Here is a 21,899-nt window from a genome sequence, read left to right on the forward strand (position 1 = left end):
CTCCCCCAATTTTTTTCCTAAGAATGCTATAGCGATTTAACAAAATATACTTCAGAGAGTGGAATCTCTTCATATCCCCTGAATAGGACATAAATCAAGGGGGTTGCTTTTATGGCCTGAGCACAACATTTAAGTCACGAATGAAAACATGTTAGCCAGAGGAGAAGAGATGGTTCTATTCCCTGGAATCCCTCCATGCCTTATCTGTCTACCTATTTACCCTCCTCTCCCAGTTTCTGGTCAGTGGGATAGCAGAAAGACAAAACCCACTTCCCCTTTTTCCATTTGCATAAATTCACTCTTAAGTTTTCTGAAACTGACAATAAGTGTTTGAAGTTTTCTGAAATGGTCATTATAACTATCTGACCCCATAATTATAGCACGTCTTCTTTTCAAATATGTTTCTGTTTTATTTATCTATTCACATAAATACATCATTGTGGTTTTCCTTTTTCTACTTAATACACGCATGACAAGCAATTTTCTTTAAAAACACTGATTAGAGTATTATTTCTAGAAATTGTGTGCCCAATCTAAAAATGACACCTTCATAACAATGCACCACCCTTCATTGATTCCATCTGAAATTTTCACTGCCAGTTAGTTTTCCATTAAGTCATTTTCCAAGTAATCTATCCTTAAGCTAGGAGCATTCTTAGGCTTTTTTTTTTTTTTTTCTCCAGATATCACAATATTCTGAGTAGTTCTTCTAAAGTAAATAGTAGTAGTACCGTTGTCAAACATTGTATTTAACAGCAATCCCTGAACTAGGTTGGTTGAACCCACTCAAATGTTACTAAGACCTTTTACAGAGCAGTTGAAGAATGCTTAGCAACTCTAGTGTCAGAGAAGGATCTCAGAATGAATATGGCTCTTGTCTAGGTCAAGACAAACGTCAGCGACAACGAAGAGTGAAACATGATGATGGAGATTTGAAATGAAGGGCTAGGGCAAGAGGTGCTTGGCATTAGACACTGGAAGACAGGAGGGAAGTATTGTGAAGTACCAAAGACAGAAATTGTACTGAGAGTTGACAAAGAAAAGCCTCAGGCTTATTGCTGCCAGAGAAATAGATCATATACATAGTTTCGAAGTAGTATCAGAAAAGACACTGAAATTTGGAGCATCTTTTTGCCTAAACAAATCACTTTTCAGAGCTCGAATGATGCAAAAAGAATCTATTTGGATGTGCATAAACAGGTACAATTGTTCTGTCAGTCAGCGTGTTGACACAAAGGAAAGCAAAAAAGAAAAAAGAAACAGGAAGAAAATTAAATTTTCTTTAAGTATCCTCTATGGGAAGGGTGCTGTGATTGGCAAGTTCCCTTCTTTATTTCTTTAATGTCTATATCAGCACTGTAAGTTAGAGTTTTCTCACCAATTTTAAAGACGAAGAATCTGAGTCTCAGAGAAACAGACACAGTATTTGATCAGAGCTTTTCCACATCCACGCGCTTTGACATACATTGAGTCAGTTATAGGTGGCCACGTCAATTTCAGTATTAGACTGTTTACTTGTTACTAAATAATGACAAGGGGTTTGAGGAAATTAAACAATAAAACGTACTGCAATACTTTTATGTACTGCCATAATTTAAAAAAAAAAATACCGCTGCCATTGAGTGGATTCCAAATCATAGCTAGGGAGTAATTTTACCTATGTGTAAATAGCATCCCACTATTAACCATTTGCGCCCCGTAGAATGAAACTTCCATTATATAGAACGGTCCTCGTGTTAACTGAAGATCCGGTTTGCACAAAAACAGGGTTTGTAGGAAGCAAGTGTACTGTTCTAAAGGCATACTGTTCTAATGTCAATACAACAAAGAAGATTTCAGAAGAAACACAAACAATACATATATACACCAAAAAGGCTTGAAACCGCAATCTCAAAATTCTTTGTTATAACACCCTGCATTCTTCTTATCCTAACAACTACTACTTTAGTCATTTACTTTGCTTGAAATTGTTTAAAAATGAAATTTAGCATAAGAAGAAAATTCACCAAGAATTGTTATTGACCTTACAATGGTTTACCAGTATACAAAGATGGTATTAGGCAAAATGGAGATGTAGAATTTATTTCCAGTATCTTTTTGATCTCTAAGTCCTTTTATACTTACATATTTCTATCCAGGCTCCCAGTGTGTCTTTTTATTCTCACCCCACCTAGGGTGTGTTTTTTTATCAAGAGACTTATTTTTGGTTTCATTTAATCAAAAACTTATCTGTTCTCCTTCCCATTCCTTCCTTCTCTCCCCAAGATGATCTATGAATGAAAATTAATTGGATCAAATAAATACAAAGATATTAACCAGATAGTGTGCTACCATTTCCTGGAAATATTTTTAAATTAAATGGTTCAGTGTTTCTCGAACTTTAGTAATCATCATAATCATTGGAGGGCTTGTAAAAGCTGGGTTACACCCCACAGTTTCTCATTCAGTATGTCTCACGAGAGGGCCAAGAATTTGCATTTCCTACAAGGTCTTTACAAGGTCCCAGGTGGTGCTAATTGTGCTGCTCCTTTGAGAGCTGAGTTAAAAATTCAGCACACAATGGTATGTTAAACCAAAAAAAAAAAACAAACCCGTTGTCATCAGGTTGATTCCTACTCATAGTGACCCTATAGGACAGAGTAGAACTGCCCCATAGAGTTTTCAAGGAACTGCCAACATTTTGGTTAGCAGCAATAGCACTTAACCCGTATGCCACCAGAGTTTCCAGTGGTATGTTAGGTAGTGTCATAGATTGAAATGTTCCTCAGGGGGAAAAAAAAAAAAAAAACTCATCAGCTTAGACTGAAGGGGACAGAGAAAGAACGAAAATAGAGGACGCAGTTGGCCTCTTGAAATTCTACAGGCAGGAAACAGGTCAAAGGAGCTACATCTGTTGTTTCCCAAGAAAAGAACCACCCCTGAAGCAGCTCGGAGAGCAGAAGAACTATTGTTAGAAGGAGCACAGGAAGCAGAGTTGCCATGGCCTGTGGGGCTTCAAAAGGCGGGGTTATGGTCTTCTAGATCTCAAAGAGTGTGGCCACAGGCTCCTAGGTTTCAAAGAGTTGAATCTTAACCAACTTGGTTCTAGAGTGTGGGGCTGCTATTAAGGTGTGCCAGAGGATTGTGGCCATCACCCAAAGCTGAGGGAGTGGGGCTGCCACGCTCATGTAGCAGAAGAATAGGGCCTGCCAGGGCCAGTGGGTTGGAGTAGACCCTCAGATGGACTAGGAGAATGGGCACCCCAAAGCCAAGGGAGCACAGTTGTTGTCTCAGTGGGCCTGAAAGGTGGTGCTGAAGCCCAGGGCTGAGTGTCCTCTACCCAGAATCCTGAAAGCATAGCCAACACCCAGAGTCTTGAGGGTAGGGCCATTGCCTAGATGGTTTTAGAGAATGGGATTATTTTCAAGCCTTAAGAGCGAATGTCATTTGTTCTGCTGGGTTTTGGACTTGCTTGGTGCCTGTTACCCCTTCTTTTCACTTGAATTTCCCCATGTGTAATAGAAATGTCTGCCTTGTGCCCGTTACCACTTTATTTTGGAAACAGAAAAGTTGTATTCTAGATTTCACAGCTTCACAGATGAAGAGGAATTTTGTCCCAGGATGGAATAAGGCTAAAGTCCCACCCATGCTTGATTTAGATGGTTCAGAAGATTTTGGACTTGGAGTCAATTTAAGACTTTTGGGGTGATACGATGGGTTGAATGTGTTTTACATGTGGCAAGGACATGGATTTTGGGAGTTCAAAGGGTGAAAAGTCATGGATTGAATTGTCTCCCAAAAATATGTGTCAACTTTGCTTGGCCATTATTCCCAATATTGTGTGGTTGTCATCCATTTTGTAATCTGATGTAATTATTCTCCATTTTGTGATTTGTTGTAAATTCTAACTTCTATACGTTAATGAGGCAGGATCAGTGTGGTTTGTACCTTGAATCACAGCTTTATTCAAGTCACAGTCTTACTCAAGCCACACCCTTGCTGGAGTCACACCTATTATCTTACAAGAGATAGAGGAGAGAGAAGTGAGCAGAGGGTGGAGGGATCTCACTACTGCCAAGAAATAAGAGCTGGCACCAGAGCACTTCATTTGGACCTGGGGTCCCTATGCTGAGAACCTCCCTCCTAAACCCAGGGGAAGTTTGACGCCAAGACACATGGAAATCTCCAAGGAACACCAAGCCCACAGATGCTGAAAGAAGACAAGGACCTTCCCCAGAACCGACGGAGAGAGAAAGCTGTCCCCTGGAACTTGCACTCTGAATACAAACTTATAGTCATGTAAATTGTGAGAGAATAAATTTCTGTTTGGTAAAGCCACCCACTTATAGTATTTCTGTTATAGCATCACTCAAAAAAAAAAAAACCTGTTGCCGTTCAGTTGACTCTGACTCATAGTGACCCTATAGAGCAGAGTAGAATTGCCCCATAGGGTTTTCAAGGAGCACCTTGTGGATTTGAACTGCTGACCTTTTGCTAGCAGCTAAACTCTTAACCACTGCACCACCAGATAACTAAAATAGGTAGCTAGGTATTTGGTCAGTAGGTCTTCTATTTCCCTCATGAACACAAATGAGTCAATAATTAGGGCCAGCCCTGTAGGCCAGCATCCATTCATAACGTTAAAAAAAAAAAAAAGCAAAATACCTTTTTTAAATCAGTCTGGTTTATATAGACACAAACAAGCTGCATAAAACAAATATCCTTCCAAAAACAAATGAAAAATCAATCCTATCTGAAGTCAATTACAATGTTTTTTGCTTTAATCAGGTCACCTAGAACTTTTAGCTCCTTAAGACTTTACTGCAGAGCAAATTTTACCCCAAAGTTCTCCTTATTTGAACACTGAGATGTCTACTGTCCTTCCTCATATATTCTTGCACACAAACATAATTACACTTGCTGCATAACTTCTGACTTTAAAAATCAGAGTAACACTATTGATCTGATTACCTAAAAAAAGATCAGTGGTCCTAGACTGTCTCTGCTATATAATAGTTTTAGCATATAATAGTCAACCAACTAATGACTATGTTAAAATATCTGGAATATTTCCAAATTGTCTAATTTTCCACAATTTTTTTTTTAAATTAGACTTTAATTTATATTTTAAAAAGAAATTAATAATAACTCTTGGACATATATATATATTCTAAACAATCAACTTAGTCTCTTAATCTCTTATTAATTACCTATTACTACAACTGCCTAACAAAACAGCATAAGATTTTCTGGCAGAGGACAAATATTACATTTCAAGTAATAATGTTCCGATAAGACAAAGTCAAACAGTGGTCACAGTCATAAGGAACACGTGATATGAGCTCACTCAATAGATAAATTGTGTTTAAATGTGGCATATATTGTGACTATACAACTTTTTAAAATATTTTAGTGCTACTGATATTGAATGTGGAAATAAAAGAACTCTACACTGATTTTCATGTGGAAAGATTCTTCAATTAGCTCATCTTAGAAAATAATTCAAGTATTACATAAAATAGGAAAATAAATTTGTTTGTTTTTAATGTGATCAGAGAAAAATCATGGAGAACATACAATGCTTTAGATGCAAGCTTTAAGGGGATAAAATTATTTTTAGATTCCGAATTTGCATCATTCAATTTGTTCTATCCATTTTACTTTCAAAATTCCTCCTCCTATCGTTACTTACATGTAACTAGTAATTTAGTCAGACACTCTGCTCTTCAGTGAGAAAGCTATCTTTGAAAGAAAGAGAAATAAAAATGTTGATGAAAAATCTATAAATTCTGAAAAATTTACATTGATAATTGTCATCAATTCTACAGTAATTATATCCAAAATAAATAATATAAACAGTATTTCTCTATTCATCCAAAATATCCCAAATTCAGCTCATGTTTGGCTAACTGTGAAGCTATTTCTAGCTTAAAATTATATGGTTTATGTCAAATGTGAATGTAAGAAATGAATAATTTTAAAAACCTGAAAATATTGACCTTATTTTTTACTCAATATTCTAATGTAACACCTCTAAAATGTTTAATTTTTCAATGTCAAAAAACATTACCACTGAATGAGTCAAAGACACACAAAAGCACGACATATTTGAATGTAAAATATATAAATAATATTATCTTAAATTAATAGCTCAAGCTTCTTTACCCCACTGTGAAGTACGCAGCATTACTAATTCACACATTTTGATTACAGGGGCACATCGTAATATTCGATATTAGAAACTTGATACCAAAAAGTCTCCCACCATAGTCCTTATAGGAAATGAAAAGATATCACTAGGATTACAAGGGATAGCTTGCTAAAAAATTCAAGTAAATTTTTTTGTAGCAAGATGATTAATTTAGTTCGTTAGCAATCATGTATCTCTGATGTCAGGAAAAACCATCACTCTGATGATGCTGAAACATTTTAAGAATTACTGTTAGTAACCAGTGAATTACTCTACAAAACAAAGCTAAACCAAATCCATAATTAGATGTGTTTTCCAAAAATAAGGTGATTGTGCAAAATAAAGATTAGTGGAACTAAACGTGATAACCTGGGCTTTTACTGAGCTTTAAGGAGAGCCTGAGTCGTGATGTTATTGCAGAGATTGATGACATGGTCCACTGTTCAGCTGAGACCACCAAACCTAGTTTTCTTAAACCTGCTTCATACTCAGTTTTTACAATCACTGAGCATTTGCTTAGAGTGTAAGTCTGTTCAGCTGAGATTTTATTTTATTTATTTATCTATTATGGTATCCTTCATATTGCACACTACATTATCTGTAAATAAAAGCAAGGGCATCATCTTTCTCCTAAAATGCATAAATAGTAGATACTTAAATGATTTTAGTTTTCCTCAGTGTAACATACAATAGCTACGCAAAAACACATATGTGTGTAAATACATTATATTGATAACGAAAGGGAATTTATTATTTTGAATATTATCCTTACCTGTCAAGTTCTTCAGTCCAAGTTCTTGAAGTCCAAAGTTCCCATCTTTTCTGTAGTTTAAAAATATTGCCAAGGCATATCGATCTTCATAAAGTTTTGTCCCACGAATAATACGTAAGTTTTCCAGAGGCAGGTAACGAAACTGATTAAGAGCCACTAACACATAGCCTGTGACTTCTCGAATAGACTGAAAAGACAGAAACAATTGCTTGTATTAAAAAATTAAAGATTACTTGTAAGTACGTGTATATGATCATTTAGATAAAAATGAGTTCTTTAATTTTCAGCTTTTAATTTAATATACTGACTTCATCATATTCTAAATAACGGTTTTGCTACGATTACAAAGGGTTAGAATCTCATTTGAAGTATAAGTTGTATTTTGGAAAAAAAAAAAAAAAAAACAGCCATGAATCTGCTTTAAGTAAAATAAAGGATTTTGTTTTATGAGACATTTTCATACCTGAGGTCTGAATACAATGAAATGAATAAAGAGCTCATTCATTGACAAACTGAATTGAGTTAAAGGCACATACCTTAAGTCAGACTTGGATTAAAAAAAAATTGGCAAACTTATCACAAATAAAACAAAGTTATAGTAGTTTCTGTAGAATGTAAGACAGATTGGAAACTGCTATGTTGGTGCTTAATGCTCCATTTATCAAAGAAGATATGCCCTATACAACTCTGGAGAACTCATTTATCAACGACATGTATTAAAGACTGATTATTGCCTCTAATTTGATTATAACCACATTTTTTATTTTTACTGTGCATTGTTTATATTCAGTTGTCTATAATACGACTTAATTATTTGAAAGTTTGTGAGACTTCAGAATGCCCATGAAAAAAATGCTTTGGGATTCATTTAAATTTATAGTTTCTCAGTAACATAAATAAGTTCATAATGCCAGTTAGGCAAAATATGCAAAAATATTTTTTAAAAAAACTGAAAGTCATACAAGAGTGATGAAATATTTGGTATTATTTTAATTTCAGAGTGCCCTGGTGTTCAGTCCTTGGTGTGTTTTTCTTCTCTGTCTACCCTCACTCGTTTGGTGATCTTATCCAGTTTCAGGGTTGATGATCCTAAATCATTTATCTCCAGGTCCTCCTCTAAACTCCATGCTCATATCCAACTACCTATTGGACATCTTCTCTCTGATTTGTAATAAACATCTCAGATATAACCATCCAAATCTCCTGTCTTCTTTCTCCCACCCGTCCAGCAGGGGTGGATATTGGTGAGGCCAGTACCTTGGTGTCATCCTTGACTCTCCTCTCACACACCACATTCAAATCATCCTATCTGTTCTACTATCCAAATGACGAAGAATCCAACCACTTTTTGCACCAACCACTGCTTCCACCTGAGCCACCATCATTTCTCATTCTGTTTCCTCTCTTGATCCCTTAGACTATGCTCCAAACCATTGTGATTCCAGAATTTTCTTTCCAAATAGGCTCACATCCTCATCCAGGGCCTGCAAGACCAACTAACCCAGGTGCGTCTCCCCCAAAACAAGACTGTGCCACCACTGTACATACATCTAGACAGAAGGTGTGGTCCAGTGAAGCTGCTTAAGAGGAGAGCGGATGGATCCTGTATGTGCAGGTTAGAGAGTCCGCTCACTTATGCGCAAGACCTCTCACAATAGTGGACAGAACTGGGTGGGGGAGAGATTTCAGGCTGGGCCCTATTTCTCTCCATGCCATCATGTTCCTGAGAAGTCCAAATATTCTAACTTTGTACCTGGCCACTGAAATTGTTTTAAAGATATATCTGTTAAAGTGAAAGGTTAGAACGTATTTTATTTAAGAATGTGTAAGTTTGATTTATATAAATATTAATACAAGGACTATATGGGCCTCTACTTATCCGAGTGGTTCAGTGGCTGAGCACCAAGGCTGCTGACCAAAAGGTCAGCAGTTCAAATTCACCAGCCGCTCCTTAGAAATTCTGTGGGGCAGTTCTATTCTGTCCTGTTGGGTCGCTATGATTCAGAATTGACTCAACAGCAATGGTTTTTTATTTATACTGTTGTCTCTGGTCCCACAATTCTAAGGTTGAAAGCAAAACCACTAATCACCTAGAGGAGTAGAATCCTAACGGAGCAAAGATGGAGATAAAAAGACAAATAAGATATGAAACCACTCATGGCTGGCACCAGATGGGGAACTCTGAGCTACTATCAGCATTCCTGAGATCCTGAGTGCCTGGGAGTGAAGAGATGAATGCTTTTAGAAATCAAAAACAGGAGTGGAAGGCCAGAAGTGGCATGCATTGTAGATCAGAATTTGTCAGAAGTTTCTTCTATTCGAATAGTCTAGACCTAGAACTTTACATGTCCTTTTTCAGCTACTGTTCCTAATGCTAAACTGTTACTCTTCTGAGTACTTAGAAAAGAAATCATAAACTCTTTCTGACATCATGTGCTCTGAAAAGTAAGAAACTTTCATTAATTATAAAACTGATTTACTCTTTGACTTGTATGCAATAATTATCAAGCACTCTTGGTTACAACATAACTTGTGGCAGAAGGATTAGTGTTGGGGGTGGAGGACGTATCATCAAGCTTTTGCCTAGAACATGTCATAATATAATATCCATCATTCTTCCTAACAGTGGGTTCATCATTAATTCCGACCACTTAGGAAGTGACTCTTCTTATCAAAAAGTGCAAAAATATACGTTTGTCCAGAACATGTCATAATATCCATCATTCTTCTGAATAGAGGACTCCATTATTAGCTCCAACTCCACTTAGGAAGTGACTCTTCTTTTCAAAAAGTGCAAAAACCTATTGGTTTACCACAGGATAGAACATAAATAATGCTATCAGAAAACAGATGAAGCACATTCAGGTAAAAGAAAAGAATGTCAGTAGCCATTCTGCAGTGTTCATTAGAGGAAGAAACTCTTTACAGCTATTAATTGATAAAAATGGGCCATTTGGCATGGCTTTTTTTTTTTTTGGACCAGACATTAACAGAGGCTTAAAATAACCTGCAAGTAATAAGGATCCTAGCTCCCTCAGCTAAAAGAGGAAATAATTACAACTAAGAACATATTTGCATGAATGTGCTTATGTTTGGATTAACTACATTGTAAAATCTATATACTTTTTGTTGCAGAGTGTGCATTAAATTATTATTAGAAACACCCTTGTTATATTCATAGAGTCAGGTTAAAACCAACAGCTACTTCCTTGCTGAGATACCTAAGCTCCTATAATTAAGATTCTGGTGTCCAAAATAAGCCTCTTTCAGTGTCCTGCCCCAGTTATACTTATTTCTCTTTCATCTTGCAAAATGTTACGTGTTGCTTAAATGCTAGCCTCACAATAGCCTTTTGTTACATAACCTCTGGATATCATTACATGTTAATAATGATACTGCATATGTTCAACCCACTTTGAATAAACCACCCAATAAGTCCTTAGTGAATTTGTTGACAGTTATGGTGAAGTTTGTATTCCCCTTTTCCTTCATGGCCCTTTCTCTTCCTCAGAGAAATATGTAAATGATAGAAAAAGTAAGGATGACTGAAAATCCTTCAGCCCAAGACTTATTGTTCCAAGCTTTTATGTCTAGAGGGGCTCAAGAATCCAAAGGGTTTTTTAAAGCGTTGGGTGAGAAATAAAAACAAAGAATTTGACGAGTGATAAAAAATTTAATGAAAGATAAATATAAAATTCTTTAAAAGCACCAAATTGTATCATAATTTTGAACTCCTAAATATTCAGTTTCCTGGCAGTCATTCTTTCAGATTTTCTTGAAACCTTCCTTTGAATAAATATCCTGAAACACCCCCAACGGAAACTACTCTGTAGGAAAAAAAGAAGTCACCATATGTACTGATCAGAGACAAATAAAATGACAAAAAACAACTTAGTAATGGTAGAATTACTTAATACTTAAAAAGAGTCAATAACATGATTATGAGCTAATATTGACAGACCACCAAGCAATCTGGGTAAAAAAATCAAAAGATATCTAAAAGCATCAATTAACTGTCACAACGTCTAATGAGGTCACACAATCATGCCAGCTACCCTCCCATTGTCCCCCTCCTTTCAGTCATCAGAAAGAAGGTTAAGTAGCCCAATGTTTTAACTGTCTCAGAACTTTTTTATGAACATAAATATAATCTTTAAACATGTAGGATTATCTATGGGAAACTATAATGATAAAGAATGTGGGGTAATCTGCCAGGTAAAGCCCAAAATTTAGCCTTTGCACTTGCTACCTTTGTAGTTTTGATCAAGTTGTTTAGCCTCACTGAGCTTCAGTTTCTTCATTAAAAAAAAAAAAAAGTAATCCATCTATTATAGGGTACTGCAAGGATGAGAAGATATATCATAAGAAAAGTGTCTAGGAAATAATAACTGTTCAATAAATGCTATTACAAGTATTACTACTCCTGATAATAACCAAGTTAGATGAGCTGACTTTGGACCATCTGAATTGAAAACTAAAAATAATAATAACATCCTTACATAAGAAATATTGCTTCTAATCTCCTTTTTATTTAGCTTTTGGGGTGTTTCATATTGCCTTTTCTACTTGTAGTATATCCCTAAATGACAAAATTGATCCCTTATACTTTTTCTGCATAGCCTTTAGTACAGACCCTGGCACTCAATAGACATTCAGTAATGGCTGTTGAATGTAGTAGAATTGAAAATGAGAAAGCAACGCTTAAAGTCTTTTTAAATACTGTTTGCTATAGAAATAATTTTATGAACTTGTAGCTAAGACATGGTTTGAACAACAGAAGTAGGATTTTTGCCCTAGGATCACAGTACCCATTGCTGTCAACTTGATTCTAACTCAGAGTGACACTACAGGACAGAGTAGAACTGCCTCACAGGGTTTCGTAGTGCAATCTTTGCGGAAGCAGACTGCCACATCTTTCTGCCCTGGAGCAGCTGGTATGTTCCAACTGTTAACCTTTTGGTTAGCAGCTGAGCACTTAATCACTGTGCCACCAGGGCTCCTTTAAACACCATAGTAAATAAATATCATAAGAATGACCCATAAAGAGAAAATGTGACTCTGATTCTGGCTCAGTAACAGTAAAATCTGCCTATTTTGTCAACCAAAGAGTAAATACACACCTCAAGACCTATCTTTCTCCTTGTGGTTTAAGCTTTTGCTGACTAAAACTGATTGATTTCCACTGTCATTTTCTAAAGGATAAAACACCATACGCCCATTTCTCCTATGTGATATCTTAGGGGAAATGTAAAATCTGCAGCTATAAACTTTCTGGGATTTTCCATGGATGTTTTTCAACCAAAGATCACAAAAGATTATAGGTTTGCCGAATTTATTCTTTTGCCTCCAGATCATTCCAGAAAAGCCAAACATTATTATTTTTAATTTTCTATTTCATTTCACAGCTCTCATAACAAATAAACCTTTTTTAAAAAACAAATATTTGACACAACTTTCTTATTCTGTTATTTTTGATGATTTTTCTCTGATTTGGTCCTTAGTTGAAACAGAAAATAATACTTTAAATGTTTCTTCATTTACCAGAAAATTTAAGTGATTGCAGTACCTCACAATTCCCAGCTGTTTAATCAGTGTTTAGGAATAATTTTATGCACATTAACAGCAATTATACATTCTCGGATAAGTGTGTAAAACTCTGTTTCTGAAACTTTTCCTATTCAAATTATGCCTCAAAACCATGTATATTTTAGTTATTTTTCTTTAATATAAGCGTACCTTTGGAAATACAGCTATTCACTCGTAACATGTCAAAATTGTTCTGAATTTTTAACTTCTACTCCAGTGTCTTATGTACTCATATCCAATTATATATCATCCACAAATAATACGAGTTTCTATCAGTCAAGACATCCACAAATACAATAGTGAATATTTATGCTCAGTAGGCTTGCAGTGAAATAAATCTACAATATCAGGTGGTGGAATAGGGATCGAAGAACTATCTTGGGTGGTGGCAGGGAGTAGGGACAGGGCAAGACCCCTCTACTGGTAATGACTGCAGAACTGTGTATGTTCTCTGACAAGGACAAAGGTAGTAGCAAACTGCAGCCTCTTCATCAGTAAGGCTTTCCTTCAAGTTTCCATAGTCAATTAATTTCAGTCCCTGTCACCTCACGGCAAATCTTGGAAACTCTAAAGCAGAGAACACTCTTAATACAACATAATATTAAGAAGTTTAACAGAAAAAAAAAGTAACCGTATAGCAAACATCACATATTCCGACTGTATGTACAGGTAGAGGTTTTCCGCCTATACACCTCATTCACATACAAAAAGTTTAAGCTCAGTGGTGTGTTTTGCCCTGGGATTCCATTTTTAGTTTCTCCACTGTCCTTAAAACTCCCATGATTGGGCCACCCAGGCAAGCAGGAACTCAAAGTCTGATTTAATTAGATTTGGCAAAATAGAGTAATGTGAAATGTCACGTACGTGACTATAGTAGAGTAGAATTTATGTTCATTACACACAGCATGAAATAACACTTGAGGGGCATAAGATCCAATTCATCCCGGCAAAACTGCTGACTCTCAGCCCCTACCAGCCAGTCTCTCGGGTACTAGTGCTCATAAGATCCCTACTTTCTAAGAACCCTTGGCCTGTTCATTCATCTCTGGCCACATAGTCAGCTCTCAATCCATGAACCCCTACCAGTGAGCACCTTTAGTTCTGCTGAAAACAGGAGTACTTACCTGACCTGTCTAGAAAGAACCATTGTTTTTTCTCTGTCCTCTGTATCTTTTCTGAGCTGGCCGGAGAGATCTCAATGGTTCCCATTCAGGTCTACGTTCCCAATTGTTCCTTCATTTCCTGACCTTACCTAGACTATATCCCCATATCACAGGCTTGTTCCACTAGAGTTGTTATTAGGTGCCCTGGAGTGGATTTTGACTCATAAGGATCCCACGTGACACTAGAGTTACATGATAAAAATTAAATTGAGAGCTTTTGTAGATCCATTTACATAATCATACAAATGTCAATTTTGTGTCTATTTAAAAAAAATCTCTACTGCTAAAAACCTAATTTCTAATTTTTTTAAAATATGAATTTTCCCTTTCTATCTGCATCTAGGCAGGTAGGCTTGCAGTTTTAAACCTGAATTCAAAACTGACATTTTAAATCTTTTATAACTATTTAAAGCATAACATGGATTTAATTTTTCTCATCAGATACACACACTAAGCTCTAATGATTTGAGGGATAAAATTTTAACTGAAATTAGATACACTCCATACATGTAAAAATACTAAGACTATTTGGAAACTTTGAACTAAACTTTGTTTAGATGTACGTAGAACTCAAACTGAAGAGAACACATGAATCAAAGCATTGCAATTTTTGTTTACAGTATATGTGGTGGCATAAAGGGTTGGCAGTTCGAATCCGCCAGGCACTCCTTGGAAACTCTACGGGGCAGTTCTCCTCTGTCCTATAGGGTTGCTATGAGTCGGAATCTACTCGACGGCACTGGGTTTATATGTGTGATGCTGAGTATTTTTCTCCATAGCACCAATCAAACTGGTTAGAGTAACGCAGCTTGATTAAATTTAGGTGCTGCGATTCAACAGGTCTTGGTTTGACTCATCTCCAGTATTTATTGACTTTGAGCAAATTATTTAACTTGACTTTCCTCCTGTGCAAAGGAAGACTAATTTCTACAGGATGCTTAAATGTTAAAGAACTTCAAAAGATGATCAATTTTCATATTATTAGTACCATAATGCAAATATTTATAAACAGTTTTGCACTTTAGGAATAATAAATTATATTTAGGCACACACATTTGATATTAAAATAGATGCATTAAATTATTGGTACTACATAATGCATAAAGGTGTGGACTTGAGTCAGACTACCCAAGTTTCCACTCCAGCACTTAGCTGTGTTGTGTTGGGTAAATTGCATAACATTTTTGTGCCTCAGTTTCTTCATTTGTAAAATAAGGATATTGAGGTCTTAAATTTCTAGGATTATTTTGAAAAGCAAATTCCTGTAAATTACTTAACAAGGGTCTAGCCCATAGAAGGCTCTTAGTAAATGTTACTGTTCTTCTGAATCAAGTATCTTTGTTCTTCTCCAATATGCTGTCTAGGTTGTATAACATATTTAAAATTGAGTTTCTCTGTTTCTCAAGGAATAACTACATATCACCAAAATTTAGATGAGAAAGCTGACTGATGACATTTCAATTCACAATTGACAGTGACAGTTTCATGTCTGAGGTCTTTTATAAATGTGATTTTTTCCCATCTCCTTTCAAAATTTAAAGGAGGAAAATGGGCCTTTGTGAAATGATGTATGACAACAGCTGCCTCTGTTGAAAAACATATGGGAAATGGCCTTTGAGGATTCAGAAGTTAGAGGTGACTGCTTTTGTGACTAGTTTGTTGTATTTTTTAATGAAAAGGGTATGCACCTCTAGAAATAGAGAGCCAAAGTATCAGGCTTGGATTTGACAAGATTTGTAAGACAAATTTTAATGCCTGTCTAAATATTTGGTCATAAAAACAGAAAACAAAAGACTTATTTAATTTATAAAGAACAAATACTTGCTTTAGTCATTTCCTTCTGTGTCAACAAGCTTTGACGTTACTTACGATGTTCTTAATATTCAATTCAAACATATAAACAGGCATTCTATGGACATCTGTGGGTACAATCAGAACTACAAATATAACATAAATTGAGGCCAGGGGCTTGGGGACTAGAAGTTCTCATACTTAAGTATCCTTATGTGACTTGGGTTTCCAAGTGCTATTTACTCTTCTAATAATTACATTAGCTCATACGTACTAGGTGTTTTCTATGTGAGGCATTTTTATGTGTTTTATGTCATTTACTGGTCACCATCAATCCTTTGAGTTTAGTACTATGACTTCTGTTTTATAGATGAAGAAACTGAAGTGAAGTAATTTGCCCAAAGTCACATAGACAAAGGTAGAAAGAAAAGACTAAAAACCCAGATCTTATTTCAGCTCTCACAATTTCAGCCATTTTGAAATACTGACTTTTAAAAAGTGGTAACAATTTCACCCTTGTTGAGAGTAATAGCCATTGCAATATGGTCTATAATTGTGATTTAAGAATAATATCCTCTTTCTGAGTTTTCTTTATTGCAAAAATATTAACGAAACCAGAGCATACCTCAAAAGTAACTTTAGCATGCTTCAGATATTTCTTTATTCAAATTTTGTTAAAAATGCACAAAAATAAATCTAAAAGTCTTAGAATATCATTAACTTAGGTACCAAAAAACTAGGTGTCTTTTCAAATGGGTATGTAGACTCAAAGGAGATTTTGTACATTAATGTACAAAATAATCCTGATGTAAAAGGACTGAATACCCAACCAGACCCACCAGGAATGGATGTGGAAAAGGCAAGTATTTTGAACTTGAAAAACTACTTATTAGCATACCTTATTATTTGGCTGAGCCTGTGCTTTATCAATAAAATATTTTAAAAAGAAAATTAAACACTTAATTTTGTTTAATTTGGGAAATTAAACACATTAAGATCTGAAAACAATCGGCAGATGTTATTGTGCACCGTCTAGTTGATTCTGAGCTTTACGGGAGTAGGTATCCAGGTCTTCTCCACTGGGAGCAGCTGGTGGGTTTAAACCACCACCCTTTTGGTTAGCAGCTGAGCATCAACCATTGTACCACCAGGGCTCCTTAACTTGGAGATGTTGTTGTTATTATGTGCCATCTAGCTGGTTCCGACCCTGTGTACAACAGATGTACAACAGAATGAAACCTGCCCAGTCCTGTGTCGTTCCTATAATCCTTGCTATGTTTGAACCCATTGTTGCAGCCACCATGTCAATCCATATATTTGCAGATAGTATGTATTTAATATGTAGGTACTTGTTTTCCCTTCCTGAAAAAAATCCTCAAGCCTATGTTTTCAGCCTTATCCATCCACCCGCAGTACTTTTTGGCAACCAACTATGTGAGAAGTAATGCTGGATAAACAATACAGACACGGTCCCCACTCTCATAGTGGTTACTTCCGTCATTACTCCCAATTTTAATCTAATGGCAAGATTAGCATTGAGACAAACAAATAAATAAGGCTCGGCCAAGAAAGATTTACAGTGGCTTGGAAGATAACTTCTATGTCTTCTGTTTCCTTAAGCATAAACAAGTTATTTTATGGTTTCATGCATTAAACATCTCTTCATCTGGTTATAAAGTTATCTCATATTCTGTCACACATTTTCCCCTTCTATTTCTTAGAAATAATTTACTTTTTTTGATATGATCTCTTACCAAGAGATGTACGTGTGTGTGTGTGTTTTTCAGCAAACATCAATGAAAAACTTCACCATCAAACACTCCCCACCATTTTTCCCCTTTGATAGAATTTTAGAGTGAAGAATCATAGTATCTTCTCTGACAGCATATACATTAATTAGTAGGTACAAAGTGTTTATACTGATCTTGAAACATATCTTCTGGAAAGTTCATCCTTTTTTGCTTATTTCTGTTTCATTCATTCCTCAAACTGTACTTAAAGTTTTTTGGAAGCTATATTTTGCATTAGGGGCATAAAGATGTATAAACCACTGTGGAAGACAGACATGGAAAGGAATAAAGGTACTAATGTATATAATAGGTGACACAGTAGAACCATCATTAGGACACTGATTATTAGAAAGTAATGTAGACCATAATAGAGATATACACAACATCTTGTGCATACACAGAAATAAAGCAGATAACTCTGACTGAAGAATGTTAGTCAAGGAAGTCATTACAGAGGAGCAAACAAGTGCCGAAGCCTGAAAGGTGATTAAGAGTTCCCCAGAGACCAGCATCTAGATCGAAATACCCTTTCACGACAATTAAATCAGTACTGCTCAGATTCTGGGCCTGGGGCAAGAAATGTACAAGATGAACCTAAAACATTTCATCATAGCAGACAGCAAGGAAATTATCACAAACTAATATGGTCATGTCAAAAGGACTCATGAGCCAATTAGAAGAGGCCTTCCCTGGTCAATGATAGGATAATATGAATTTCACAAATAATAATAATTACATCTGGCTGGCTCATCCAATACATTAAAATCTATGAGTACTTAATAACATTAAATGAAATTAGTTGGTCACCTTTGAAGGATAATAGAGATCCAAACCAAAAAAAAAAAAAAAGAAACCACTGCCATAGATTCCAACTCATAGCAACCCCATGGTTTTTCCAAGGCTGTAAATTTCCACAGAAGCAGACTGCCCCATCTTTCTCCCATGGAGCCACTGGTGGTTTCAAGTGGCAGTTTATAGCTTTAGCAGTCAATTGCTTTAACCACTGCCACCAGGGCTCCTAATAGAGAACCAATTCATTTTTTTTTTAAACCTGAAAAATAATAATCAAACACATACTCCCTTTCATATATGAGCTATAACCCTGAGTAGCCAAATAACACACTAATGGAAACATCTTTATAAAAGTGTTACAACTCTTAAATGAAAAATAAATGTTAAAATTAGAACATTAATCAATATTGGTTCAATAATTGTACAGCTATGCCATACTAATGGAAGATACCAATAATACGGGAAATTGAGAGCAGAATGTATGGGGAATTCTCTGTACTATCTTCATAATTTTCCTATAAACCTAAAACTCTTCTAAGAAATAAAATTTATTTTTAAAAAAGTACAGCAATATCATTCTAAAACTCTTCATATTAATTATTCTATGCATTCAGCATCAATGCCTAGTAGGCAATTCTCCACGGCATTTCTGCATAACTTGTATCAATTTTGTTTTGGTCTGTGTTTTTAAGGACGGTTGTATAACAAACAGAATGGGAAGATAATAGATAGTGTCTCTCTCTGGGTTAGAGGACAAATTTGCTAGTAGCCCCTTTAGAAGATCGGGGTTTCCTGTGCTCAGGGTTCCTCAACTGTGACACAGACCTATTCTGTGTACAGTACTTAACTGCAGACTTTCAAATCATCCTCCTGGAATCTGAGGTGCAAATGGAACCAATGTGAACATGAAGCTCGTGCTGAATGCTGTGTCATGCATAAGAAAGCACTTTGTCTCTGATCCAAGAGTCTCATATCTTTCACCAGCACAAGCAGCCGGCTAACTTGTTAGCTTATAAACAGGCTAGAATCTCACACCCTTGTCAGTTTATTTTACTCTTTACATAGGTATAAAACAGTGGTTCTCAACTAAATGTGTTTTACTTTCCAGGGGACATTTGACCTTGTCTTAAGTCATTTATTGTTATCACACTTGGGAGAGAGGTGCTACTGGCATCGAATCGGTAGCAGTCTTGGATCCTAGGGTAGAGATCTTGGATGCTAGTAAACTTCATACATCCTCAAGGTAACCTTCCACAGCAAAGAACTATCCAGTCCAAAATGTCAATGGTGGAGTGGTTAGGAAACTGTGGTATGGACTTATTAATTTGAGGCAACTCTTTAATTTTATCACTTGTAGAGTTGCCTGGGGGTTTTCTCTAGAAGATGAAAATGAACATCTTCTGCTAGTGTACCATTAACATAATCCATAATATATTTATACATTATGAAGAAGAAAATTTAATATTCTTACTTTAATATTTATTTTCTTAATGTGAACTTATTGTATCTAAAAATATAAGCAAATGGAAAAATATTTACATAGAATATAAAAAGAGCTGGCTGAATGACGGATGGATGGATAATTAACTATTCATATGGATAAATTATATAGATACAGGCATTCTCCTTTCTTTTAACTTTATAATTTAATTTTGCAGTAACAAAGCTTTTACACTGATTTATTTATTTATTGGCTTATTTGTTTGTTTCATTCATGTTAAAAAGTTTCCCTAATATAACTGCGGGACATTAAGGTTAACATGTTACATTTACAAATAAATTTATAAACAAATAATGTCATTTCCTTTATATGTGTAAGTCCCCTTTCTGTCTGAGGCGGTATCTTTTGTAAGAAAGATTATATTTTATATCTCCAAGCTATACTCAGTTTCCAAGCTAATTTAAATATAAAAAATAACAATTTCTTCTAGATAAGGACAAACAAAAAAAAATGAACGGTCTTCTCCTAACTTCTTATATATGCCATAGATAAATGCTTATGATCATCTTTTTAGTTATTCTCATTTATTGCATTCCTTTTACGCGAACTGACAGAGATATACGGTGTTTCTCCTGAGTCAACATTATCACCTTCCTTTTGAGAAGACATTTATTAATCACACTGAGCTTCAGCAGTGGCTGACAACAGTGGATTATACTCCCAGGGTGGATACTAGGTTCACGATACTCTCCTTAGCACTACAGACATCAATATCCTTCTTATCTCCTGGGCAATGGAATATGAGTATTGCCTCATTTTTCTCATTTCAATCACCGTTTTCATCAACATCATCACAGGACTAATGTTTTATATGAACATTGCAGTTTACAAATCCCTCTCAAATAAATATTACGTTTACCTTCAACCAGCAATTTCAAAAACAATTCACTAAATTTCAATAGATTTTTCCAAATTAGGTCAAGCTATAAAAATTTTTTTTTTTTTATAGCAGGCATTGGGAATTTAGGTTCGTATACTACACATTTCTTAGAAAGGAAATGATACTAATAAAATTATGACATAGGTGATATCTGATTTAATACCCTTGAATCTCATCACAGAAAGCCTTTTCACCTACCTTTCCTAGAACTTCTCCTAACTCTCCATTAATTTCCTTAACCAGGCTCCATTCCTACAAGCTCATGCAATCTCTACTAGCTGACACATAGAAATAAAACATAAAATAACTCATTCTAAGGCCACTTTAATCCTCAAATTCCTTTTAGAAAATATTGTTGCATGAAATGATAGATAAAATAAATGGTGTTAAGTTTCTGCAGAAGAATGCGTTCCTACTGCCCAAATCAACTTCCGCTACTATTATTTACAGCACTACAACCACCGTTACTACATACTTGTACTACTATCTCTACTACTCTTATAACTGATTGCTTTTTTCTTTTTTGGAATTAGATCACCAGGTCTTCCTTCCTAGTCCGTCTTACTCTGGAAGCTCTGTTGAAACCAATTCAGCATCATAGCAACACACAGGCCTCCACCGACAGATAAGTGATGGCTATGCATGAGGTACTTTGGCTCGGGCTGAACCACCAACGCCCCCTATAATTAACTATTTTTATTGACACCTACAATATAGTTAAGGAAACCCTGGTGGTGTAGTGGTTAAGTGCTACAGGTGCTAACCAAAGGATGGAGTTCAAATCCACCAGGAGCTTTTTGGAAACCTATGGGGCAGTTCTACTCTGTCTTATAGGGTCGCTATGAGTCGGAATCCACTCTAGGGCAATGGGTTTGGTGCTTTTTATAGAACTAAGGAGCAATGGTCAAGCGCTCAGCTGCTAACCAAAAAGTCAGGGGTTCAAAGTCACCAGCCGCCCCGTAAGAAAAGACCTATCTACTCCCGTTAAGATTTCAGCCTAGGAAATCCAGTGGGACAATTCTACTGTGTCTTATAGGGTCATTATAAGTTAGAATCAACTTGGCAGCACCTTATAACAACACTATGTGGCTGGCACTGTGCTAGATGCTTTTACATATCAGCAAATTAAACTATCATATTCCCTAATTTACCTTTGAAACCCTGGTGGCTTAGTGGTTAAGAGCTATGGCTGCTAACCAAAAAAGTTGGCAGTTCAAATCCATGAGGTGCTCCTTGGAAATCCTATGGGGCAGTTCTACTCTGTCCTTTAGGATCACTATGAGTCGGAATTGACTTGACAGCAACAGGTTTGGTTTTGGTTTTAACTTACCTTCCTTTAAAGACATGTCTAATTTTATTTATTCAATTTTAACACAATTCACACACAAATTGTCACTTATACTGCATATCTGCAAGGTCATCATTCATATCCAAGTTTTGTGTAATTCAATGTGC

The 21,899-nt window shown here is 35.8% G+C and overlaps 1 protein-coding gene across 3 annotated transcripts in view; it reads right to left on the reverse strand.

Annotated features, from left to right (window-relative positions):
* ERBB4 (erb-b2 receptor tyrosine kinase 4) overlaps positions 1–21,899 on the reverse strand; it is a 1,265,080-nt gene that overhangs the window by 575,264 nt on the left and 667,917 nt on the right. For all 3 annotated transcript variants that reach the window (XM_049888936.1, XM_049888934.1, XM_049888940.1), the window contains one exon: positions 6,942–7,128. In XM_049888936.1, coding sequence (XP_049744893.1) covers positions 6,942–7,128 — 187 coding nt within the window. The remainder of the gene's footprint in view (positions 1–6,941; positions 7,129–21,899) is intronic.

The sequence above is a fragment of the Elephas maximus genome, chromosome 6 (assembly GCF_024166365.1).
Source record: "Elephas maximus indicus isolate mEleMax1 chromosome 6, mEleMax1 primary haplotype, whole genome shotgun sequence".
In the NCBI taxonomy this organism is placed as follows: Eukaryota; Metazoa; Chordata; class Mammalia; order Proboscidea; family Elephantidae; genus Elephas; species Elephas maximus.